At 45.2% G+C, this 27,479-nt stretch overlaps 1 protein-coding gene across 5 annotated transcripts in view; it reads left to right on the forward strand.

Annotated features, from left to right (window-relative positions):
• Positions 1-16,304, forward strand: part of vegfab (vascular endothelial growth factor Ab) — a 42,142-nt gene extending 25,838 nt beyond the window's left edge. For 3 of the 5 annotated variants that reach the window (XM_043687261.1, XM_043687264.1, XM_043687263.1), the window contains 2 exons: positions 5,759-5,890; positions 15,165-16,304. In XM_043687261.1, coding sequence (XP_043543196.1) covers positions 5,759-5,890; positions 15,165-15,186 — 154 coding nt within the window. In that variant the 3' untranslated portion in view covers positions 15,187-16,304. The remainder of the gene's footprint in view (positions 1-5,758; positions 5,891-15,164) is intronic. The other 2 variants (XM_043687265.1, XM_043687266.1) reach the window with 1 other exon arrangement.
• Positions 16,305-27,479: the final 11,175 nt, after the last annotated feature.

A 27,479-nucleotide genomic window follows, 5' to 3' on the forward strand; every position in this document is an offset into this window, starting at 1 on the left:
GCAGATGCTGGAGAGTCAGAGTCGAAAACTGTGACGCTGGAAAAGCACAGTGGGTCAGGCACTCCTGATGAAGGGCTTATGCCCGAAACATCGTCTCTGCAGAACTGGGCTGAGAGGTGGCAAATGGAGTTTAATGCGGTCAAGTGTGAGGTGATTCACTTTGGTCGGAGTAACTGGAATGCAAAGTACTGGGCTAATGGTAAGATTCTTGGTAGTGTAGATGAGCAGAGAGATCTCGGTGTCCAGGTACACAGATTCCTGAAAGTTGCCACCCATGTTGACAGGGTTGTTAAGAGGCATACAGTGTTTTAGCTTTTATTAATAGAGGGATCGAGTTCCGGAACCATGAGGTTATGCTGCAGCTGTACAAAATTCTGGTGCGGCTGCACTTGGAGTATTGTGTACAGTTCTGGTCACCGCATTATAAGAAGGATGTGGAAGCTTTGGAAAGGGTATAGAGGAGATTTACTAGGATGTTGCCTGGCATGGAGGGAAGGTCTCACGAGGAAAGACTGAGAGACTTGAGGCTGTTATCGTTAGAGAGAAGAAGGTTGAGAGGTGACTTAATAGAGACATATAAGATAATCAGAGGGTTAGGTAGGGTGGACATGGAGAGCCTTTTTCCAAGTATGGGGACGGTGAACACAAGGGAGCATAGCTTTAAATTGAACGATGATAGATATAGGACAGATGTCAGAGGTAGTTTCTTTACTCGGAGAGTAGTAAGGGTATGGAATGCTTTGCCTGCAATGGTAGTAGATTCGCCAACTTTTAAGTACATTTAAGTTGTCATTGGACAAGCATATGGACGTACATGGAATAGTGTAGGTTAGATGGGCTTCAGATTGGTATGACGGGTCGGCACAACATCGAGGGCCGAAGGGCCTGTACTGCGCTGTAATGTTCTATGTTCTATGTTCTCCTGCTCCTCGGACATGGCCTAATCTGTTGTGCTTTTCCGGTGCCACACTTTTTGATCTTCGCTCGAATCATCAGACCCTAGGCAACTGATACAATAGCAAGCACAGAGGACCCTATGGCTGGGGTAGCAGACCCTTCCAGTGTTGGGTGGGCGGAAAGCTGTGAGGGAGAGTTAGTCTGGGCAGAGGAGCCAGAAGTAGGCTTGTATCAGACTCGACAGGCTCGCTGTGACACCCCCTCCACCAATACTGCCAGACTGTCTCCAGCACTCACTGTCTTTATGCCCTATTCTTAAAGTCTGAGGTGGTACTACTATCCACCATTCCCTCCATAGTTGTGAAATAAATAATAACACTCACCCTTCCCTCCAAGATGCCAATAAAGCTGATGCTGACATGTCTGTTAGACTAATTGAGGCTGCAGGATTCCAACAACTGAGGGGTGTGGGACAGTATATCCAGGAATGGGGATAACCATTAGGAGTCAAGATAAGCACAGCAGGTCAGGCAGCATCCGAGGAGCAGGAAAATCGACATTTCAGTTTGGAGGCCTTCATCAGGAATGAGCAGTTTTTATACATTTATGAGCATTCCTGATGAAGGACACCTGCCCGAAACATCGATTTTCCTGCTCCTCGGATGCTGCTTGACCTGCTGTGCTTTTCCAGCACCACTCTAATCTTGACTCTGATCTCCAACATCTGCAATACTTACTTTTGCCTACAATCATTAGGAGACCCACAGGGAGTCACATTGGTTTTGGAATGAGACAAACCAAAGGTTTCGTCACTGGAGCAGTCGAGGGTTTCACGAGTGTAAGGGAAAGGGAGTTGCATTTTCACCTGACTCACTATCTATATGTACAACATAGGCATGGCTACAGTGTTGGGGGGGGGGGGGGTGTTGCAAAGATGAGATGGTAATGTCACTGAGCTGGCTGAACCAGAAAGCCTGGCTAATGTTCCGGGGACCGGATCCTGCTAACTTGCCCTCCCGCAACTCCAGGCGATCCTCCCAGATCCCCACCGACTCGGAAAATAAATGATTGAGTTCAATTAAGCAATGGCAGTGCAGGCAAGGTGTTCCACCTGCAATAACGCACTGTCTGGTGCATGACCTCCCCCCACTCCCATGGTGATCTGAGACAAACCCGTCTGCGTCTGCTGCACATGGAGTTGGCCTCAGAGCTGAACGCTGCTGGAGGCAGCTCACTGCAGATACTGGTGCACCAAGGAGCGGATAGGAGAGACAGCCAACTGCACACTTAGATGCTGAAGGCCCATTAGGGAGAGGGGCATCTAATTTGGTCAGTGGTCAGGATTTAGAGATGGAGGGGTGTCAGCCCTTGTGGTTTCTTGTATGGACGAGCAGGCGCGGTAGGGTGGATGAGCAAATGGATCGAGATATGGGAATCTGTTCCACTGAGGCAAGTTAATAGGAATATAGCGGGAGTCAGGGATAGTCTTGATAAGCCAAGAGTCCAGACGGCTCTGCGTATTCCAATGCAGCAGGTTTTAGGAAATGTGCCCTGAGACTGGATTGGAGCTTGCAGTGAGAGTGGAAGGATCCAATTATCATGATCAATACTGGTGCCAGCAACATAGGGAGGAGCAGGCTGAAAGGTTGGTTCAATGCCTTATGCTGCTGTGGGTTAGATCAGTGGATCGTCTCTGATCCCAAAGCTCTGAGTTCAAATCCCATTGCAGGACTCAAGGTGGGAGGAACACATGCTCATTATGTGGCCAAACAGATTGAGTGTCAACTTTGAAATTCTTCCCAAGTTACGTCATTGGCAGATGGTGAGAGTGGGAGATTCCTGGCCAGTCACATGATGGAAAGCAACTGGAGCCTCTACTGTCTCTAACCAGAGCTCCAGGCTCCAACATACTTGTGAAAGAAAGTGTACGTTACCACAATAACCCAATACCCCTTTGGGGAGCTGGATGGCTTAGTTTACTGGATGCCCTTCCCCAGAGAACAATGGCAATCAGGTCATTGAATGCATCTCAGGCTGAGCTGGACAGATTCTTGATCTGCAAGCAAGTCAAAGATCATAGCTGGGGTGGGGTGGGGGAGCAGTCACAAAGTACAGTCGAGGCTACCATCAAGTTAACTATGACCTTATCAAATGGGCCGAATGGGCTCAAGGGACTGAATGTCTTATGTGCACTGCTATTTCATGTGTATATTTATAGATATTTTCCTAATCAACCCGTTTAGAGATGTACTGACATGCCTCTGGGTCGTGTCAGACTTGGGCTCAGAGGTAGGGACACTACATCACAAGAGCTCTCAAAGACACTGCTGCATTTTGATCTCCAGATTCCCTGCTTACGAGACAGTTACTTTAACCCACTATGTGCATTTATATGCTGGAGGCAATGATATCAGTGCAAACTATGTTGTTTGAGTTTTGCATGAGTTCATTTGATGTTAGTTATTCAACAGATGTTTAGTGCTCTGAAAGCAATTAAATTATGCTTTGTGACCATAAATGATGTTGTTTGAGCTTTGTATGGTTTCGTCTGATCATTAATGAGGTCAGTTGATCATACTTTGACTGAATGGGATATGAAATGATGACTGTAAATCACTTTTGATCACAGATGATCACGTTCAAACTCATTGGGCAAATCCAAAATGATGTTAAAGCTTTCTGGTAGCACTCCTGCCGATTTGTCACTGGATTAGCTCAAGGGCACAGTTTCCATAGATGGGCCGAATGGTGGTGCATGGAGGGACCTCTTTAAAGTGGAGGACCTTTTGCGTCTTACAAAGGCTCATGACTTTGTTGCCTCGTCACCTTTCTCTGGCCTTTCACCAGAATGAAAACGATCGCTGCCATGCCACACTTTCCTCCATTAGCAGCTTGTTTGCCCGTGGCCAGCCAATGGGGGCCAGGCAGCTGACCTGAAAGGGGTAGCTGGCAGATGAGCGATCCTCGTTCCCCTTCCTCACACAGCCCCCTCAACCAAGCTTCTCACTGCTCGCCCCCCCACTTCCTTACCCATTCCATTTGTCTCTCAACTCACCATCATTCCTCGGATTTTTATGAAGGTGCTAGCCTGATGAAAATCATAATTGGAATATTTCTGATATTGCATCAAAAAGTGATGCTGTTAAAGGTAAAGAACTCTAATCTAATCTAATCTAATCTAAAAACTATTTTCAGGATTAGAAAGTCTGACATTTATTGCCCTTTCTTTGTGCCATGGGAAAACGAATCACTTATGGTTTGCTTGGCTTCGAGCACAGTTAAGAGACGTGGGGTTAGAGTCACACATAGGTCAGACCTGGTAATGACCTTCCCTAAACAATATTCACCAATCAGTTGGGATTTAGCTGGTGCTTTGACTAACCTATCCTCCCAGTGCCCAAAGCTTTGTCCCATCACTCTGTGAATTAGTCCTCTTCATGTCCAATTGTGCTTAGAAAGCTAATTTGGGAACAGATTCCATCAGCTTTTCAAGTGGTGTATTGCAGGTGGAACAAGCTTTTATGAAGAAAATGTATCCTGCTTTCCTCTTTTCCTTTTTGGTCAATTATTTTAAACTCTTGGCCTCTGTTTACTGTCCAGTTTCCTAAAGTTTCTGCCCATTTGTTCGAACAAAACCCTCAGCATTTTGAATACCCTGTATTAGGTCTCCAATTAACACTCTCTGACCTCAGAGGGATAACACCACCTTCTCTCCATCTGAATGAACTCCTTCAGCTCTGGTAAACCTGCTGCAAAACACTCCCAAATAGAATTCAAGAACAACCAGTCATCCCCAGGTCTCCATTACACATACCTGGTCTGTCATTCATCAAAGTCAATGGTTATTTCTCTTGATTGGCTCCTCTAACCATATTAATGCAGTAAATATGGCAGATTACCAGGAGATGCTGGCAACTGTGTGGCTTTTCTGACTTGTAAGATTATTCAGTGACTCAGAAGTTATTCTGTTCCCAGCTTAATCATAGGAACTTTTCAGGCATGAAATGGTTAAAGCTCTTACAATGGTCTTGGGGTGTTAGCGCCAGCAAAGCAAATGAATTTGAATCCCTCTGAAGTTCATAGATGTCATTAGAAATCCTTGAGTGTGGAAACAGGCCATTCAGCCCATCGAGTCCATACCAACCCTCCCACACAGACCCACCCCATACCCAGCATTTTCCCATGGCTAATCCACCAATACTGCACATTACAGGTGATTTAGCCAGTCAACCTAACCTGCACATCTTTGGATTGTGGGAGGAAACTGGAGCAAACCCACGCAGACACGGGGAGAATGTGCAAACTCCACACAGTCACCCAAATTGAACCCAGGTCCCGAGCGCTGTGAGGCGGCAGTGTTAACCACTGAGCCAAACTGTTTTCTCTCCCCAAAACAAGAACATAAGATCCAATTGAACAGTGATTATCATTAGTGTGTGTGTGTGTGTGTCTCTGGCGAGAGTGAGTTTGTAGATCAAAAGTGTATTGAGAATTTGGGGATTGTCCCACACTCCCAATCAGACGAAGGCCGAGTGAGACAGATGGAGAAAGAGAGAGGGCCCAAAATGTGAGAGCTAAAGAGAAGATTTTCAAGACAGCGTGTGACAAAACGAGTTGGAGGGGGCAGTGATTTGGCTTTAATGAGCACCTTCTCTTTAAATGTATCTCCCTGGTGCAGCCTGTAGTTGTTAGAAGTTGTGCATTTCCAACGAGGAAAGATGCGTTCTCTCCATCTATCTCCTCCTCCCCGTACCCCGGCTGAGCTGATAAGCGAGCACCTTGATTGTGGGATTTGCATGTCTAAATGTTACTTTGCCGACGTGCTGCAGATTTAGCAATCTTTTCTGTTACCTTTTTGCAGTCACTGTGAGCCTTGCTCAGAGAAGAGAAAGCACTTGTTTATTCAGGATCCACAGAGCTGTAAATGTTCGTGTAAATTCACACATTTACGTTGCAAGTCAAAGAGGCTTGAGTTAAATGAACACAGTTGCAGGTTCGTCAGAAACAAAGCTTGCTTCATGCTTTTTACTTTATTACTTTTTGACAGTGTCAGTGCTGTGTGCTCTCTTTTTATGGCGTCGGTTCTGTTGTGGGCAGGGCAATCACCTTATTACATACCCATGGTCCACTGGGATTCATGAACCGTTAAATAAGGCTCTGGATGTCTCCTGCTCCTGAATATCAGGGCTGGAAAGATAAAGGGTGACAAGCCTCATGGAGAGGTCAGAGAAGAGAGGGGTCACAACTCAAGGAAGAGAGCCACTCACTGGAGAGGTCAGGGGTCACCACTGGTCAGGGGAACAGGAACCAGGAGAGGGAGGTAAGACAATTGTTTTAGAAACTTCACCACGTCGCTGACCAAATTCTATTTTTAAAACTCAAAACGCGACGCAGTGAATCAAATGGACTTCTGAAGAAAAATTGTATTCCTAAGACCTGATTTTATGGCAACCCAGTGAGATTGTTGGGACCTCATTGCATCTAGATACTCCCCATATCTGGTCTCTCTTCACTCTTTCAGCTCCAAGCCAGGGACCTTCCCTAGATACACTGCTTAAAGAAAACTCCCAGGAAAGATGTGACAGTGGCTTAAGCTTCCTCCTCTCCTTTCTTGGCTGCCTCCTCCATCCTTTGCCTCCTCTCTTCTCTAGACATGGGTATGTAATAAGCAACTTATCATATGGGCGAGAGGTCGGATCTCCTTGATGTCGGAAGAGTTTGCCAAACAAATATCCGTTATTCCTCATTGAGATCGGAAGCCCATATGCTAAGTACCTCTGGCCTTGTTTTGCTCTGAAATGTATTATCTGCATGCTGGCTGTCTTGAATATATTAACATTATTGTTCTTCTTTATTTGCCTGATATTCTGTGGTGGATAGCAACTATTACATAATACCATGTCCAATCCTTGGCATGGGTGATGTTTAACGTGGCTCAACACTGCCCCCTTTCTGCCCCCTGAACTGGCATGATGCCAGGAAACAATATCTTAACAGCAGTAACAGAATACAAAGAGGTGTGTGTGTGTGTGTTATTGGTACATCTTCAGCTTTGTCCCCTTGGCTGACCACCTTGTTACTCAGAAAGGCCTGTGGAGTTGACTTTGTAAGTGATGGACTTCTTTAGTAATAGCAAAAGGAACACGCTCCTGCTCCACCATCCAATAGGATAATGGATGACCAGATATTCCTCACATTCACTTTCCTGCATTTTCCCCATAACCCTTGATTCCGATAGGAACATTAAACCTGCATCTGCTCTTCCCTTGTGTCACCATCATAGTTCAGTTTACCTCTGATAACCAAACTGCAAAGCACCTTGGGACATTCCCTCCGTGTCCAGGGCTTTGGCTAAATGGAAACTGTGGTTTGCCGTAGGGCCCAGTCCCAAATTTGTAAATAAAGCAAACAACCGCGGAGATCTGAACCAAAAGTAGAAGTTGACCTGGTTCTCGAAATGCTGACTCTGCTTTCTCTCCAAAATGTAAGACCCCCCTTTTTTCAGTTTCCCTTGACCTCAGCGTTCACCCAGTCTAACCAAACCTAACATACCTCTTTGTTACCATTACTAGAGAGCAAGGGGAATTTTAATCAGCTTAATACTGCCCAGGTCATGACACAAAGTTCCCTCTCGTGTGAGCATTGGTGGGCACAGCTAAACTTGCACTCTGAATGATGAGGAGCAAGTGAAAATTAGAGTATTCCTGATAATCTTGACAATTCTAACTCCTGGAGATGTTAGTGGGTGATTGACGATCAACGCTGGAAGTGAAGTTCAATACGGACATTTACCAGAGGCACCATCTCTAAACTGGGCAGGACCAGTCTTATTGACCAGGCCTCAGCATGAGTCATCACTGAAAATCTAAGTCCTCTATTTCTCTAAGCACTTTGGTTTGCCCCTAAGATTTTTTGTTTGGGAATTAGACTTCAACATGTTAATCATTATTTGATTGTTGTTGTATCAAACTCCCCCTCACTCTCTTTTTGTAACGTGTAGAGTGACCCACTTTTTCCATTCGCTTTTCTGGTAAATTAGCCGAAAAGAGTTCTGCCAGAATCCCATTTCTCATTCCTCATGGGCTAATTATTAACTTGTTGTTTGAACCTTACACCACAGTCAACAATCCACATGGTTAGGTTCATCGATTGTCCTCTCTCAATCTTGAAAGGTTACATATGCCAATAAACCCCAGTTCTTCAAAGAGAAATTCATTAACCTTCCCCTCCTAACTCTCTCTTACCATGGCTGTTTAATAACTGATGCTAGGTAAGCAAATAGTGCATGTCTCTGACAGGTCGACGGGGAGCGGTAGGGGGAGAGTGTCGAGCTCTGCCATAGCACCTCGGCTAAATTATTACTGACAAAGCCAGCAGCACATGAGCCATCATTGCTGAACAAGAAGGAGAGAAAAGACTTTGAAAATGTTAAACATGATTCAGGTGGACAGCAGGGGATGTAGTTGATGATTTGGTTGGGCACATTCACAACACCTCTCCCTCACTTCCTTTAAGGTCCCCAGACACGTCTCCAAACACTCCTTGAAATGACCAGAAGCCTGCCCATTGTTTCCTTTGGCTACTCAATCACCTTAACTCTTTGGTTGGGTAGAAGTTACAAACCAACCCAAACATATAAATAGAAAGCAGGAATCATGTACAGTGCTTTGCCTGGAGGCCCACTGAATATGTTACTTAGTAGGGTGACGAAACGTCTGAAAATGAACCTTCCAGCTCAGCGAACAAACCTACATCCAGAATCTCAGCCTGAGCTACAAATCTTCTCAGAACTCGCTAAGAACTTACAAACCCCATAAGTATGCCAACATCACTCACCCCATATCTATTCCAACATGACATGGCACCTATTGCCCAGAGGGTTTTCTGTTGACTCTGCCGAGATAATATAGATTAAGCCATAACATCTGCTTATCTTGGATAATTGGCCATTGGCTCTGGCCAACACAAGTGCCAAGTGTCGCCACCAGTTCACCTTAAAATCTGATGGAACATCAAAGTCTTCAGCTTTACGTTACTGGAGAGGTGAGGTTAGGGTTCTCTCGTCCCTCTTACTCCAGGCCCCCCCATCTTCCTCATCCACAACCTTACAACCACTCCCACAATTCCATTCAAGGTTAACAAAGTGGTGGTACAACTGACTCATAATGCACACCTCTTTTATTCATTATTGCAGGCAACAACATTAACAGTAGTTCAGCATGTAGGACCACTTGGCATTTTCTATTGCTTTACCTTAAGCATGTGTAACCAGAAATAAGTTGCTTAGCTGGCGGCCATTTTGTTGCCCACCCTGCCCCCACCCCCGACCCCTGCAGATCTCCAGAATAATACCTGTTTTCCCTTTCCTTTCCACATTTGTATAGCATGGGACACTCTCCAAAGTGGGGCTTTTGACACAACATCCTGCCTGTTTGATCTGGTTGCCCCATTGGCATGTTAGGTGTGCTAGAGGGTACAGGCATTGAGAGGCAACAGAGCGACCTCCAGTCAGCTTTGTTGAAGCCTTGAGACCCTCCGTCAAGGCTTGTTTTGATTATAATTCAGAAGCAGAGGGCCTTTACTGTGCTTTAAAAGAGAGGAAATGAATCAGACAGTAGGGGGCCATTTTTGGTTTCCCAGAAAGATAGACTGAGGATGGGGTCAGTGGAACTGAGGTACTGATCAAGCTCTCCTCTAACTAAACAATGAAAAGGATTGAAGGGGATCAGACATTCCAGAGTTCGATATCCAGGGGAAGGTGTGGGTGTGAGTAAGAGACGGAACAAAAAGTCTGGATTTGATTGCAGTGATGTTTGCATAATGGGGAAGAGATTTTAAGGACAATGATATGTTTGGAGTTAGACGCTAAAAGTAATGATCAATTCAAGAAAGAAAGGTCTTGATATTGAGGCACAGTCTTATTCCCGATTACTTGCCCCAAGCGTAAATAGAATCCTTCATTTCATGGATCTCCTGCAGTCCCTGCACACACACCAGAGAAAGTGAGCCACTCAGTGATAAGAGTCTGGGAGGCTGTAAAGCAATCCTCCCTTCTTTCCTTCCCGTGTAATGGGCAGGAGCTTGGTGTTTCTTTCTAAGTGGCCAATGCTGCAGGGTTTGGAGGACTTGCTGAAGTGGCCTCCAACTGCAAGGCCCACAGCCTTTGTTGCCATGGATCGGAGCATCACGCTGGCTGCTCACTGAGGCCTGAATCTCACCAAGAGGAGATTCCAACTCCTCCTGGCTTCCTCCCAGCCCAGGCCTGGGTGGGGGTGGTTTGTGGCTCTTGTGCTAACCCTTGCAGCCTGGTCCTGCAGGCTGCAGTAGTCAAGAGGCCCTGACTTTTGAACTGCATCTTCACGGCCAGGACACAAGGCCATCTTCACCCACTGTCCCGGGAGCAACTGGAAATTGGACGCTATTCAATGGATCGAAACGAAAAGATGTAACAACACATTAGGATCTGAAGCAATCTCTTATATCTGAGAAGGTTATGCTACAGGGTCAGGATAGGCAACAGGTAGCCCTGGGCTGATGCGAGGGTCCTTTTCTTGGAAGCAAAACCCACGTGAGGTGAAGATACGGCACACGCGTTCCCTCCACGGGGGTAAGGTTCTTCTCTTCAATGAGAAGCCATTGGATGTGCTTTTCCAAGATCGACAAATCTGCTCCACAGATGAAAGGAAAATCTGAAACATGGGAACCGGTGAAGTGATGAAAGTGCACAACGTGTTCCACTCGATCCCCAGGGAGCTGCATGCCTTGAAGATCGAAGGGGATTATTTTGAACAGGCGAATCCTGACTCACTGATGAATGACTCATCAATAGCTCAGGGAGTGATGATTCACAAGGACAAACTGCCACAGCTGGCATGTGTGCAGAAGGCCCGCCTGAAAGTGCCAAGTTGAAAACTCCGCTAACCCCCGTCCCTGTGAAAATTAGAGTCCCTCTAAGATTAACGTCAGACGGTAGTCACTATCTCCCTTACAGCCCCCCCAAACTGGTGTTCGCCTCAAACATGCACACGATCGAAAGCCAATGCGCCCGTGAGCTCATCAGAATCATAGAGTCATAGAGCTGTGCAGCACGGAAACACACCCTTCAGTCCACCTCGTCCATGCCAACCAGATATCCCAACTCAATCTAGTCTCATTTGCCAGCATTTGGCCCATATCACTCTAAACCCTTCCTATTCAGATACCCGTCCAGACGCCATTTTAAATGTTGCAATTGTACCAGCCTCTGCCACTTCCACTGGCAGCTTGTTCCATACACGTACCACTCTCTGTGTGAAAACGTTGCCCCTTAGGTCCCTTTCCCCTCTTACCCTAAACCTATGCCCTCTAGTTTTGGACTCCCCCATCCCAGGGAAAAGACCCTACCCTATCCATGTCCTTCATGATTTTATAAACCTCTATAAGGTCATGCCTAAGCCCACAACGCTCCAGGGAAAACAACCCCAGCCTATTCAGCCTCTCCCTATAGTTCAAACCCACCAACCCTGGCAAGATCCCTGTAAATCTTTTCTGAACCCTTTCAAATCCCCAGTGTTCTTCCTGCTTTTCTGCAAGTCACCACAGTTAACTGACTTGGCAGCATAATGGGCATGTCCCACTTTATCAAGTGGAATCTGTGCAGGACCTTTGACCCCCCTCCTTGGTCACTGAGGCAGTTTCAGGAATTGCAGGAATGTGTGAACAAGCTGTTTTATTAGCTCTTTGATAGCTGCACTATGCACTGCGACAAGAGTTTACACGGAAGGGCAGAATGTTTGCAAGTAATCACATGGACTGAACTGGTAGGGCTTCATTAGGCGGCTTGAATTGAAGCCGGAACGACTTTTTATATGCCTGTCAATCATTAGCGTTGCCTCGTGGAGCACGTGTCGACCTCCCGGCAGCAGTTTTGTGACCCCTGCTCCAGTAGAAGGGCAGAGCGATGAGGAAAGTAAGGAGGGAAGGAACGGCAAAGTGAACTAGGAGAAGGAAAGGTAGGAGGCAGAGGTGAGGGAGTGAGGAAGGAGGCTTTAAAAGGAAGACGCAGCATCAGAAGGTGCTTTTTGGGATGTAGGCAGCTGCAGTCAAATAGGCAATGACCTCTCAGTAGCAGGTCAACTTTCCAAACAATTATACCCATTCATCGCCAACCCATCCTGACTAGAGGAAGCTTCAATGAGGATAAGGGTGCCAAAATCGCTGGGCACTAAAATGGCTGCTTCATGGCACACTAAAACATAGGCTGGTTACAAAGCTAATACCAATGAGACCACAGTGACACTGAGGGACTGATTTACACCTGCCAGTTGTATAGGAACTAAGGCCCTCACAATGTCAGGTATTGTTAGTCAGGTGGGAGGGGGAGCTAAAAACAGTTCTCACTTCCTGAGATAACTATAGAGAAGGTCACATTGTGCTGACCCACGGCTGTAAGTCTCACTTATGTTTGTTCACAAGCAACGTGTTTGCCCCTACTGGGGGCAGAAGCTGTCACGGTATGGGGTGTAGGGGGGGTGGGGAATGGTTCCTGGGGCATTAGCCCTTTCCGTTCATGTTCTTGAACTGTTGGCTTCACCACCGACAACGTTAAACGTTCACTTCCACTGAAAACAATCCTGTTATCCACCATCGGAATTTTAACAGCTAACTCTGTAGATTGTCGCATGGACCCTGAGCAGATGACACCCCTCCACCCCCAGCCTCATCAAATAAATGCTATTTTTTTTTGGGTTCCGGAATGTTGTCTTGTAAATCTGGAGTGCGCCGTCTGGAAAGGCGGTGTGTCAGCAGATTCCACGATAACTTTCCCAAGGGAATTAGATAAAGGGGAGGGAGGAGGAAAAGAAAGGCTGAGGTCGGAGTGGACGTGATGGGGGTAACGGGAAAGATTGAGGAGCCGACTGGAAAGCTCTTTCAGAGGGCTGGCAGTCATGCAATGGGCCCAATGGTCTCCCTCTGGGACGATACCATTCAATTGACTTGTTTTTGAAGCAAAAGTGGACAATTTCACTCTCACCTGAGGGGGCAGTCATCTGTTCATTTCCATGGCGACACTCTAACCAGGTGTTAACAGCTTGAACAAAGGTTATGGTTAAGTACTATAAATGCATTGTGATAATATTGACAAATGCGGGTTTTGTTTTACCTTTGTGGAAGGGTCGTGTTTGCCTGATCAGACAATGCAATAGGATAGCAGAACCTGTTGTTGGTCAGCCCTTGTATGACTGTATATATGATACCTGTAGCTGTCTCACAGTCACATGCTGTGGTCCCTTGGGAAAACTGGCATTCCTCAACTCAACAGGATTTCCAAACGGGATCATTGCATCCTCCATATGTGACCTTCTATCCCGGCAACTGAAAGCAAAGATTTGGCAACCCCAAAACAACATCCCCTCAAATAAAAGCAAAAGTTCTGCGGATGCTGGAGATCTGAATGCGAGGTTAAACGTGCTGGGGAAGGTGTCCCACAGTCATATCTCCAGCAAGCCCATTGAGTTTCTCCAGCACTTTCTAGTTTTATGTCCTGATGTGAAGTTTTGTTTAATGATTTAAGTTATTTTTCTGAATGAACAATGGGTGAACCTTTTATCTGCACTGACAGACTCCGCAATCACATCCCAAAGTTAATTTAATGATTTATGGGACCAGATAGGCTTCTGTGTAGGACTTGCTGTGCAGGCTGCAAGAATTGCCAGTGCCATCCAAGCCAACATCAGTCAGCTTCCCTGCCTCTTTCCAACCCACTTCCCCAAGACTGGTTGCATTCCAGGTTTATTTACTTTAGTCAACTGATAAATAGTGATTAGCACTGCTGCCTCACTGCGCCAGAGACCCAGGTTCAATTCCCGCCTCAGGCGACTGACTGTGTGGCGTTTGCACATTCTCCCCGTGTCGGCGTGGGTTTCCTCCAGGTGCTCTGGTTTCCTCCCACAGTCCAAAAATGTGCAAGTTAGGTGAATTGGCCATGCTAAATTGCCCGTAGTGTTAGGTGAAGGGGTAAATGTAGGGGAATGGTGCTCTTCGGAGGGTTGATGTGGACTTGTTGGGCCGAAGGGCCTGTTTCCACACTGTAAGTAATCTAATCTGATACCAGTAGGGACAGGAAGGCTAAAGAAAGCAGCAAACAAGGTTCTGAGATGGATGAGCAGCCAATACTAAATGATGGAGCTGGCTCGAAGGGCTGATTGTCTACTCCTGCTCCTATCTTTTAAAAGATTTCCTACAGTATGGAAACAGGCCCTTTGGCCCAGCAAGTCCACACCGACCCTCCGAAGAGTAACCCACCCAGACTCATTCCCCCAACCTATATTCACCCCTGACTAACACACCTAACACCATGGGCAATTTAGCATGGCCCATTCGCCTGACCTGCACATCTTTGGATTGTGGGAGAAAACTGGAGCACCCAGAGGGAACCCACACAGACACGGGGAGAATGTACAAACTCCACACAGACAGTCGCCCAAGGCTGGAATCGAACCAGGGTCCCAGGTGCTGTGAGGCAGCAGTGCTAACGATTTAGCCACTGTGCTGCCCTATGTTTCTAAATGCAATCCGCCGTGAGCTAAGCGGGAGGGAAGGTGTGCTGAACTCCTCTTCCTATGTTCCTGGATGGCTCGATGAGGGATTAAATTTGGCTGCTCACCCCTCTCTGGGTGGGAATTTGTCCAGATTCCCTGTTTCTGGGAGCTTCCCGTGTTGGAATCTAGTGTCTCTCCCCATCCTGCGGCCTCTCTTTGTCCCCCTTCCAGTCCCTCCATCGCCAAACCTTTTCTTCCACACACAACCAGCTGAAATCCAAACCAGTTGCTGTAAGGTGGGATCATGCCATGCCTAGAGTTGAGAGTGTGTTGCTGGAAAAGCACAGCAGGTCAAGCAGCATCCGAGGAACAGGAGAATCGACATTCCAGACCCTTCACCAGGAAAGGGCTCCTGCCCGAAACGTCGATTTTCCTGCTCCTCAGATGCTGCCTGACCTGCTGTGCTTTACCAGCAACACTCCCTCAACTCTGATCTCCAGCACCTGCAGACCTCACTGTCTCCATGCCTTGCCTCGAGTCAACATCAGGCTCAAAAACAGTTGAAGGTGACCTGTTCCAGTGAAACCAAACACAAACCAAGGTCTGAGACCACTAGAGAAAGTAAAGTGGGACGGTCTGTCAGAACGCAGATAAAGGACACAACTTTGTGTTGGCTTGGCCTCTGATGTCGATAACCTACTGACCCCAGTGTTTTGCTCCTCTCTCTTTCTCTGTTTCTCATTGCAGGTGTGAAAAGCCCAGGAGATGAGAGTGGAGGCATAGAAACAAGATATATTTTCTGTCAGTTTTTTAATCATTGCTTATTTTAAAAAAAGTGTCTTTTTTTATGAGAAAGAAGACAGAGACATGAAGGATAGAACGAGCACAGCACTTTGAATTCAATCAAAAAAAGATTTCTGGAGACAAATTTAAATAAAACAAAAAGAGTCATTCCTGGGAAGAAGGCCTTCTGTGACTCGTGGTGATATATAATTCTAAAGAGGCCTGGTATTATTGAAACACATGCTGCTAAAATTACTTGGAAAACTGATGGTGAAGAGATGAATCCAGACTTTCTGGTTCTATTCATTGGGTCAATCTTTATAAGACATATAGAAAAAAAACTCAAGCTTGCGAAAGATTTCTTGTAATGACTGAAGATCTAAATATATCTTATATAACTATACGGACGCTTAAGAGCTTCAAGTCAAAGACCCGCCATTTTCCAGGGAATGATGAGCAAGGAAAAAGACCTTTTAATTGGAAGGGTTGGACTTCAGGCCGGGGTGAGTGTGAAGATGATAACATGTGCCTCAAGACTCTACTTTTCAAAAGAGAATTGGAGACCTCAGCTCGAACTAACAACACCCTTGTAACCAAATCTGGCAGGGACTAGAAGCCAAACCAACAAAGAGGACCTGACCGGGAGCCCCACACGCCACACTTCTCCAAAACCCTCTCTGCTGGGGAGAAGTTTGTTTCAATCCTCTACACCGTGCCCCCCTCAAAACCCCCAACTGCCCTACCCAACCCGCACCAACCCCCACCCCAACAACTCTCCACCCAACAGCAGCCTGGGTCCAGCGTCTCCAAGGAACGGTGGTGAAAATCTGGGGTCGCGACCACTGGAACATTCAAAAGGGATATCCGGGCCGCGACCAAGCAACAGATGGGGGAGACGAGAAAGGACTGCGGAGGTGTATAACCTGACAAAACAACGAAACCAAAGGGCTGGGAGGGTTCTGCAGAGGAAATGTTTTTTAATTGCAGGCTGGAAATGTTTTTTTCTGCTGCTCGCCTGACCGTACCTTTAGACAGGCCGTGTGTGTGTGTGTGTGTGTGTGTGTTTATTGTGGCGGGGGGGGGGGGGGGGGGGGGGGAAAAGCTGGTGGCAATGTTGCTGAGGGTGAGGGGGTTGCGGTGGGCGGGGAAGGGGGTGGAGGACGACATCGGAGGTCAAACGGGGGTTACCCGGCTAAAATCGGGTGCAGTCCAGCCTTGTAGAACCAAAGGCTGGCTGTGACTGAAGCAAGGAAATAACCAAAACAGGGCCAGCCACTGTTGAACTCACTTTGGCTTCTGCACTGGACGAGTCCTGTCCTGTCAGAGTGTTCACCACAATCCAGCAATATGCCCCCCCTCCCCCACCCCCATACATTAACAAACATGCGGGAACAGAGGGGGGGCATGGACCCCATTTAATTAGGAGAGAGAGTGGGCAATGAGACTGTGCACCGTGGATGCACCCTTCATTAAGTGTTCATCCCGTATATAAGAAAGGGCCTTGAGCAGTGGGTGCAGACAGAACTCATCCCTAAAGCAATTTGGGACAGAAAGCCAAGGTCCCAAGTCAAGCAGTAGCAGTCATGTGTGAGAAGATAATGGAGATAATCACCCGAGCTCTACTGATCCTAAATCCGTATCCCGATGGGTCTTGTTTATGTTGGGAGGGGGAGTGGGTCAGTCAGTGAAAATATACTGTGTAAATTTCTGTTAAATTCTTCAACACAACGGAACTGAATCTTGTGAAGCAGTGTTAAGTGTAAATGCATTTGTTGGTGTTTTGTCGTTGTCATGACAATTCATGTACTCTCTCCGGCACGGCTCCCCATCCCTCCCTCCAACCCCCGCCAAACCTCCTTCCCGCTCTCTTCTCACACCCCACTCCCCCGGCCCCCGGAGCTCCCAGCTCGGCACTGACTCGTCACCCCACCTCCTCCGCCAAGCTAAAGGCTAAAAACCAATATGGCGGCAGCAACACCTACAGCAAGGGTCTATTCTATGGGTAGCGGTGACCGGCTGGAGGGACTGCTGACCAGAACAGCCTCCTGTGCACACCCACCGTCCCCCCCCACCCCCTCACTGATCCCAATCTTGTGAATTGAAGCACATTCCTGCACACATCAGGTTGTACGCCTAGTTGGCTTGCTCCAAATGGGAGGCCAAATTCTGACCTCCATGAGCTGGGTAGCAAATGAATACCCTGGCCAAACAATAAAAAAAATTCAAACAGGATACATTGCATGCCAGAAACAGCCCTAATCACCAACATTTCCGTAGCGTTTAAATTGATTAGAAAATCAAAGCAGGGATCCATTACAGACAAATGACCTGATTTGCTTTTCCCTTCCTTGTATGGCACTTGGCCCAGGTGCTGCTTTGCAACATGAGACAGAAACACCTAGCTCAAACGTACCCGCTCCTAGACCTGCTCCTCCTTTCCAAGACACCCTCCCCTTCCCTGAAAGGCTGATGCTTGAAGGACAAACTTAAAATCTAACTGTTATGAACTGCTGTGTACTTTGGAATTAAGAAAATGGTTGGATTAAACTGCTTATTCAGCCTGTTATAAATTAAGAGAAGGAGGGGACGTAAGAAAAATTCACACCAGTGATTCTTTGCGCAATGTTTATAGTCACATTTTTAGTATATTTTTTTGTCACTTAAAGTATATTTATTGGTGCTACTGTCTCTCTGTTCATAATTGTTAAAAGAATACTGTTTAAATATTAACAATATTATTTTGTGTAGTTAATTATTCCGTAGCATCACATATTTATTTTTAAACTAAAATATGTTAAGTGTTTTTTATTAAAAAAATTGTAATTGTAAATTCTTTGTTGTGAATCCACTGGAAAGAGTGCGGGGACAGGGTGACAGTAACATTCAAGAAAGGTTTGGATTAATGCAACTATTCTCACAACACCTACATCTTAGAGCCCACCAGTAGATGATATTGAGTCCTGAAAATGGTGTTGCCTCACATTAGCTTAACATTCACACAGCTGCCATCCTGGATTTCATCCTGACAGAGGTGAGCAGATTTCTTGCCAGTTTCTTGGGTTCTGTGATGGATGGAGTGCTCTCATTTGTGAAACCAATATGAAGTCATCTGGTTGGCCCATATCCCTCCAAACCTTTCTTATTCATGTACTTATCTAAATGTCTTTTAAACTGCACCTGCATCCACCACTTCTTCTGGAAGTTCATTCCACACACAAACCACTCTCTGTGTAAAACAGTTGTCCTTTTTAAACCTTTCCCCTCTCACATTAAAAATATACACCCTAGTCTTGAAATCCCATACCTTAGGGAAAAGACCCTTATCATTCACCTTATCTATGCCTGTCATGATTTTATAAACACCTATAAGGTCACTTCTCAACCAGTGAAAGAAGTCCCATCCTATCCAGCCTCTACTTATATCTCAAACCCTTCAGTCCCAGCAACAGCCTGGTAAATCTTTTCTGAACTCTCTCCAGCTTAATAATATCCTTCCTTCAGCAAAGTGACCAGAACTGGACACAGGAGACCTTGTCAACGTCCTGTACAACCTCAGCATGACAGGCCAACTCCGATGCTCAAAAGTCAGAGCAATGAAGGCATGCGGTGCTAAATGCCTTCTTAACCACCCTGTCTACCTGTGACGCAAACAAGAGACAAATGGCCAACTCCATCATGCTCTTATACCTTACAGTCTTATGTGCATCTTGACAATAAAAACCTGTCAGAAAAACCTTGCTTATTGTAATGCTTATTATCAAATCCTACTTATGGAAAATACTTATCCAAAATTCTGAAACAAATTAACTAGTATTCTCCTATGTAATTGAGTAACTTCAACCACTTGTATTATTGCACATTTCACTATTTTACCATCCAGTGCTATCCATTTAATCCCAATTCCATGTTTTCCGCCCTGATAATTTTCCTCCCCAATAAAATACCATCAAGCTGCATTTTAAGTAACTGAGCACTGAGCAGTTCAAACTGCTTGCCTTTTCTGACGTGTGAGTTCCTGTTATTTTAGCCTCACATCTGCTGGTTATTTGCACCCAGTTTGCCTGGATCAACTACCAAAGCATCGAAAACTTAGATTCTGAAGCCTCCTCTTTCATTCCCAGCGAGAACAAGTTGAGCTTCCTTAGGCTTTCCTGGTGAAGCCAATTCCCGAAACCAGGAGTCAAGTTCATGAATTGCTTCTATTAAAAAATCCAAGGACAGGAACCATTCTGTTGGTGACTTAGAATATTGCATACACACAACACACAGACACACACAAACAGGCACACTCACAGAAACACACAAACACACAGACATGCACATATGCACACACAAAAACACACGCACACACACACCATACGTGTGCACACACACACGTGCACACAGACACACATGTGCAAACACATAGACATGCATGCTTGCATGCACAGACACACACATACACACGTACACGCGCACTCACATGCATTAACAGACCCTCACCCACACACACACAGATACATGGACACACGTGCACACAAAGGCACACATGCATGCACACACAAAAAACACGCATGCACACACAAAAACACACACACGCACACAGAGACACACCACACATACATACACACAAACTCACACACATTGTGCACTACACATGCACACATACACACACACAGCACACTACATAAATGCACATATCCCACACACACATACACACAAGTGCATGCATACACATGCACACATATACACGTACACGACAGAGACTTGCACGCACAAACACACATATATCTATGCCTGAAAAATAGTCATGATCACAAACTAAAGGGTTCGAATGAGAAGCTGAACCAGACCCTATGTTCACATCAACGTGCAGCTCAATGGGAATACTGAGTTTGCAGGCTGATCTCTGTTACCCCAGTGCCTTTTCTGCAAGCTTATTCACCTTTAAAATTGCCATCCGTTCCCCATCTGTACAAACAGGCCTGAAAAGCACAGGCCTCCCAGGTTTTGGCCTGATCGATGTTTACACCAGTACTTCAACTGGCCTGTCGGCAGGTCAAAGGTCACATGATGGATGCATCCATCAAATCTCACACCCGCAGTCAGAGTGGCTACTGTATAAACAGTCGATATAAACCTGACAAGGGCCGACTCTGGGCAATTAATCCTCAGCTGTTGGTCAGGCTCCTGGGGGGGGGGGGGGGGAGTGTTGGTGAGAGGGGTGAGAGGGGAGTTCGGTGAGAGGTGCAAGGCAATTATCCTCGGCAATCAGGGGCCCACTGGAAGGAAGAGAGTCACTTTTGCGATCATTGGTCGTTTCCCATCAGCCACATGACCTGCAGAAAGGCCGGATCCAAAGACAGAGCTCAGGCTCTCTTTACAAAAGGAACCCTGGCTGTCAAAACCACTTCCTTTCCATGTACATATCCCGGTGCACGGTACACTAAGCAAGACAGATGATGATTTTCACATCCCAAGTATAGCTGTGAGAGTTTGGGAAAGCACTGCAGGATGTCTGACGTGCAGTAAAGCTCTTAACTGAAGCATTTACAACACAGCACACGGTGAACAGCCACTGAAATATCTTGGGCGGGCAGATCAGTGACTTTATTTTGCGGTCTTGGCTGAGGGATGACTTTTTTTTCCCAGGTCTGCTCCTCAGCCCCCAGAGGTTTCTGTCCAACACTCACGGACATGTTTACATCCAGTTACCTCAACCAGAAACTACAACCTTATTTCAAAAGGTCTCACACCACTGCAGCACTGCTCTCGATAATGTATTGGAAGTTGATTAACTCAAAATCTGAATGAGAAGAAGACCAGGAAAGATTAGATTACTTGCAATATGGAAACAGACCCTTCGGCCCAACAAGTCCACACTGACCCGCCGAAGCGCAACCCACCCATACCCCTACATTTACCCCTTCACCTAACACTATGGGCAATTTAGCATGGCCAATTCATCTGACCTGCACATCTTTGGACTGTGGGAGGAAACCCACATAGACACGGGGAGAATGTACAAACTCCACACAGTCAGTCGCCTGAGGCGGGAATTGAACCCAGGTCTCTAGCGCTGTGAGGCAGCAGTGCTAACCACTGCGCCACAGTGCTGCCCAATGTTAGAGTCATGGAGGCCTACAGCACAGAGACAGGCCCTTTGGCCCAAACTGGTTCATGCCGTCCAAAATGTTGTCAAACTTGAAAGGGTTCAGAAAAGAGTGACAGGGTTGGAGTGTTTGAGCTATAGAGAGAGGCTAAATAGGCTAGGGCTATTTACCCTGGAGCATTGGAGGCTGAGGGATGACCTTATAGAGGTTTATACAATCATGAGGGAGCATGGATAGGGTGAAATAGTCAAGGTCTTTTTCCCAAGGTAGGGGAGTCCAAAACTAGAGGGCATAGGTTGAAGGTGAGGGGGAAAGATTGAAAAAGGGACCTAAGGGACAACTTTTTCATGCAGAGAGGGTGGTGTGTGTATGGAATGAGCTGCCAGAGGAAGTGGTGGAGGCTGGTGCAATTACAACATTTAAATGGCATCTGGATGCCATATCATATGCTCAGATCATAATCCATTGAAGTCTGTGGAGAAATTTAAGGGCTTTGGACCAAGTGTTGACAAATGGGACCAGATTAATTGAGGCCTGCATGGATGCATTAGGGTGAAGGGTCTGTTTCCATGCTGTACAACTCCATGATGCTATTCATGAACATATGGACAGGTCATTTTCTTCACAATTATATATACAAATCATTGTGTGCATTCTCTTGTGTATAGTGTGGGTTATTCAATACAATACCTACGGGAGATGATTTTCATTCTTGTGCATCTAGAGGAGGCAAAGGCTTAGTAGTACCAACATTAGACTACATAGAATGGCTGTAACAATGAGCTCCATCTAAACAGCATGAAAGTTTTGCCCTTAAATTTCTCCACAGACTTCAATGGATTATGATCTGTGCATATGATTGTCTCAGATACATTACTGGTAACACAAACATTGAAATGTTGTAACATCAGCACCAAGTTCTCCTTCTTAACTGTCGAATATTTCTGCGGATGAATGTTCAATTTCCTGGAGAAATACCCGATAGGTCTTTCTATCTTCTCGTCGTCTTCCTGTATGAACACAGCACCGACGCCCACATCACTCGCATCAATAGCCACCTTGAATGGCTTTGCGTAATTAGGTGTGGCTAATAACGGGGCAGTGGTTAATACAGCTTTCAGGCTGTCAAATGCCTGGTGACAGTCTGCTCTCCACTGAAACTTCTTGCCCTTCATTAGCAATTCAGTGAGTGGAGCAGCCACACTGCTAGAATTTGGCACAAATTTTCGATAAAATCCACTCAATCCCAGGAATCGTACTGCTCTTTTTATCAATGGTATGGGAAACTCCGTAATAACCTTTGTTTTTGCATTCTTTGGGGCCATTTATCAATGTCTAATAACATGGCCCAGGAAGGTGACTTGGGCTTTGACAAATTCACTTTTTTATCAGGTTTATCACCAAGCCTGCCTCCCGAAGTCGATCAAACAAGTCATCTATATATACGACACAATTGGGTAATTCAGAAATTCTCTGAAATGTGGTTGGCACATTATTCATATCAAACAGCATGACCATAAACTGATACAGTCCATTGGGCATTACGAAAGCCGAAATTGTCTGCCAGTATTCTCTGAGAAAGTCCAACTTAGAAATATAAGTTGCTTGACCCACCTTTTCAACACAGTCTTCCGAACGTGGAATCAGATATGCATCAGTTTTTGTAACTGCACTGACTTTGCAATAGTCCACACGTAACCATTGGGTACCATCTGGTTTTGGCACCATTACTATGGGTGAGCTCCAGTCTCTCTAACTCACTTCAATTATGTCATCTTGGAGCGTGCGTTCAATCTCCTTTTGAACCTGGGCCCCACTCGAGAGGGTTAAGTCTATAAGGATGTTGCCTAATCGGAACAGCATCTCCTATATCTATATCATGCATAATTAGGTACGTACTTCCTAGATTATTTCTGCATATCTCCCCAAGTGATTGTAATAACTCTTTCAAGTCATTTCTATTTTCCCATGGAAGGTAACTCAATAATTTATCCCAATTTTTCACAACTTCCTCATTGTCCAATTTAATTTGATGAATGTCCAATTCAGAATCCTCTGAACATAGTTCTTCACTCTGTGTTGTAACCAATAACACAGTCTCCTTTTGCTTTCCTTCCTTATCAAAATACCTTTTGAGCATATTCACATGACACACTTGTAAGATTTCTTTCTGTCTGGAGTCTTTATCAAATAGTTCACCTCACTCAATCTCCTTTCAGCTTGATAAGGTCCACTAAACCTCGCTTCTATTAGTTTCACCTATCACTGTATTAACACTAACACTTTACCCCCAATAGCAACATTGTGAGTTTTCGATTTCTTGTCTGCTTCCCGTTTCATTGTATGCTGTGATACTTTTAAATGCTGTCCTCCGTTCTATTTAGCCGTCTCTAAAATCTGACACATAGTCCAAATATATGGTCTCTGAATTCAGACTTAATAATTTCTCCTTAATCAATTTTAGTGGTCCTCTCACTTCATGCCCAAAAGCTAATTCAAATGGACTGAATTTGGTCGATTCATTTGGTGAATCTCTGATCGCAAAATGTACAAAACGTATTCCCTTAACCCAATCATCTGGATCGTCCTGACTATAAGTTGTCAACATGGTCTTTAATATCTGATGCCACCTCTCTAGCGCTCCCTGCGATTCTGGATGGTACACAGTAGATTTCAATTGTTTTACTCCTAAACCATCCATAATTTTGATGTGAAGCTGACCCCTTGATCTGATTGTATCTCTGTGGGTAGTCCATATCTAGTGAAAAATGTGAGTAACTCTTCTACAATCCTTTTAGCTGTAATACTGTGTACTGAAATAGCCTCTGGAAATCTAGCGGACACATCCATTATTACTAACAAATACTGATTCCCACTTTTTGTTTTAGGTAGGAGTCCTACGCAATCAATTAAAACTCCTGTAAAAGGTTCCTCAAATGCAGGAATAGGTAATAAAGGTGCAAGTTTTATTACTGCCTGTGGTTTTCCAATTACCTGACATGTATGACATGTCTGATAAAATTCAACTTGTGCAGTCCAGGCTAGTAAAAATGTTTTTGTATTTTAGCTTGTGTTTTTCTTACCCATAAAGCACTCCCTATTGGTAGTTCGTGCACTACCCACAACGCCTCCTTTTTATAACCCACTAGTAATACGATTTGATGAACTTCTGCCCATTTCTCATCTGCCTGAACATGTGATACAGCAAGATTCTTCTTCCATGTATGCTTTTTGATACAATTGATTCAGTTCATCATCTTTCTGCTGTAATCCAGTTAATTTCTCTGAACTGAAGATTTCTACTTTGTCATCTATTTGTTCCTGGTTTGTCTCCACCATTTGATCAAACAGGATCTCTGCTAATTCCACTTTAACTTTCTTATTTATACTCTTTGATCTCTCCTGTTTCAACTGGTGACTTTGTGACCTCATTACCACACAGGTAGGAAAAATCCCAGGATGTGTGTCCTGCAATAGCTCAGTTACCTGAGTTCCCACTGGCTTTTCAACCACAGGAGGCAGCACTCCTACCTGTGAATCAACTATTTCATTAGCAAGGACAAGTTGTATTCCTGGAGCTAAAGGTTTGTCCAGTACTCCTACCATGATTTCTCCACTCTTTCCTGGACACTCTAACCTCACTCTACATAATTGAGTACTTCTTGTCTCACCGTGAATTCCTGTTTCTAGCGCCTTTTCCTTTAGAGGTACATATCTCCTCATCTTTCAACATCAACATTGAGAGGATCCTGTATCTCTTAACATTGTAACCTCTTTACCTGCTGCTCCTGGCCTATGTGAGTAAGCTTTACCTTCACAGGTGTATGGTATAAGATGATCTGGTACTTCCTCCTTAACAACCTCCGACCAGTTGTACATTCTGGTGCCACTTTCTAGCCCCCACTGTGCTTTCCGTTACCACTCCAACAAAATTCGCTGGCTTATCCTGTTTTCTGACAGCTGGCTTCCTGGTGCTTTTACAAACCCAACAACACTGTGATTTCAGGTGGCCTACTTTATTGCAGTGAAAACACCAGAGCTTTTTTAACTTCTCTGTCCACTTCAAGGGCTTCCTTTTTACCCTGTGGTAAATTATCCTTATGATCTTCACCGAGATCTACCTTTCCCTTTTCACGTGAAGATTTCTGTTTTCCCCAAGTTCTATCCCTCACGGATTGAAATGGATTTTGGAAGCCTAACTTTGACTTATGGACCAACTCATAAACATCAGCCATTTCAGTTGCTAATCTTGCCATTTTGACTCTCTGCTCCTCCTCACTAAGCTTACCTTCAGACTTCATCTCCATCCTTTTAAGCTGACTTTCCTGTCTAAGTGCCAATTTCTGAAGTTCAAACTCCCTCTCTTTCTCCCTTTCCCCTCTCTCCTTTTCTCTCTCTTCTCTCGCTCTTTCTCTCTCTCTTCTCTCTTTCTCTTTTTCTTTGTGTTCTGCTAAAGCAATTTGTTCTTCTTCCCTTTCCTCTGCTTTAAATTGTAATTCAAACAGTTTCATCCCTTTTGCCTGTTCCTTGTCTTTTGCCTCTAATTCAAGCTGCTTCATTTTCAATTGAATTTTCGCCATCTCTAAAGATTCTGATGGCGTTTCCAGCACATTTAAATGCTGAGCTATTGTTGTAATTATCTCTCCTTTCCTCGTGGAAGAAGGCAGCTCAGCTCCAGCTAATTCAGCAGCTTGGCCTTAGTCACCTTTTGTAAAGCCCCCAAAATCACTTCTTTCACCCCCAGAAAACTCTTGGTGACTGAAAGAGCCATTGCTATCCCAAGCACTGTTTGAACCAACTAAATTCTACACCCACGACAAAGTCCAGCAACCCTAAACTCAAATTGGAACAATAGAACAAATCTTGCAAAAAGCCCCCAATCTATTATGGACCAGGCCAGACCCCTTCAAAACATTTTAAGAAAGTAGTCCAGATCCTAACTTTCCTAGTAGTATTAAGCAGGTGTAAAGTGGATATTCCAGGAGAGATGTGGCTGGTCAAACCAATTCGTTTTAAACAAAACAAAATTTATTTGCAAGATTACCTGATGAAACACAAGCAAAAGAGAACAGAGTGCAAAATAACTTACCTATCTGAAAACCCAACAGCTCATGCCAACCTTATGATGCTGTTCCAAATACGAGCAACATCCCCATAAACACCCCTCGGCAAAAAAGGTAAAATCCAACACAAAGTCTTACAAGAGAGATGTTAGAGAGAGAGATGGAGAATTAGCATGGACCTGTTTCTTTGACCAGCAGCCTCAATAAAACTGACTGACTGCTTGCTCTGAACAGCCAGACTGCTAAAACCAAACTAAACCAAACCAGAATAATGCTGAGCTGGGAGAACTGGCCACTCCCCTTTCATTGTACAAGGGTTTTTTTTTAAACTTAAAAGCGTCTTCAAGTAGATCAACCCAGACATTTCGGCAACTCTGCCTCGTACAACTCGTGAAAAACAAATGTCAGCACAATCATGTTAAAGGAGCAGCAGCATCGCACTATCTATTCTCTACAATGTAAATATTCACATGAATGTTTCCAGGGTAAGATATTCTTTGTAATATATACACTATATTATTTATAAAAGATGTGCTATTCTCTATAATACATGCAGCGCTTTTAAAAAAATTATTCATCGAATGAGGGCATCCAGCGTTTATTGCCCATCCCTAATTGCCCAGAAGGCAGTTGAGAGTAACCACATTGATGTCGGTCTGGAGTCACATGTAGGCCAGACTAGGTAGGGACATTAGTGAACAAAATGCTTTTTGTCTGACAATGGTTTCATGGGCGTACATTGAAACCTCAATTCCAGGTTTGTAATGAATTCAAGTTCTACCATGGCAGGAGTTGAACTTGGGTTCCCAGAACATTAAGCTAGAGGAGGGTGGGGGTGGGGAGAGAGTGGCATAGAGTACAATAGGTCAGTGGGGAAGGAGATGAAGGTGATAGGTCAGTGAGGAGAGGGTGGAGTGGATAGGTGGAGAAGGAGCTGGGCAGGTCGGACAAGTCCGGACAGGTTAGGGGATCGAGTTGCTGGAGGTTAGAAGCTAGGATGAGGTGGGGGAAGGGGAAATGAGGAAACTGTTGAAATCCACATTGATGCCCTGGGGTTGAAGTGTTCCGAGGCGGAAGATGAGGCGCTCTTCCTCCAGGCGTCTGGTGGTGAGGGAACGGCGGTG

This window comes from Chiloscyllium plagiosum, chromosome 3 (assembly GCF_004010195.1).
Source record: "Chiloscyllium plagiosum isolate BGI_BamShark_2017 chromosome 3, ASM401019v2, whole genome shotgun sequence".
Taxonomy (NCBI): Eukaryota; Metazoa; Chordata; class Chondrichthyes; order Orectolobiformes; family Hemiscylliidae; genus Chiloscyllium; species Chiloscyllium plagiosum.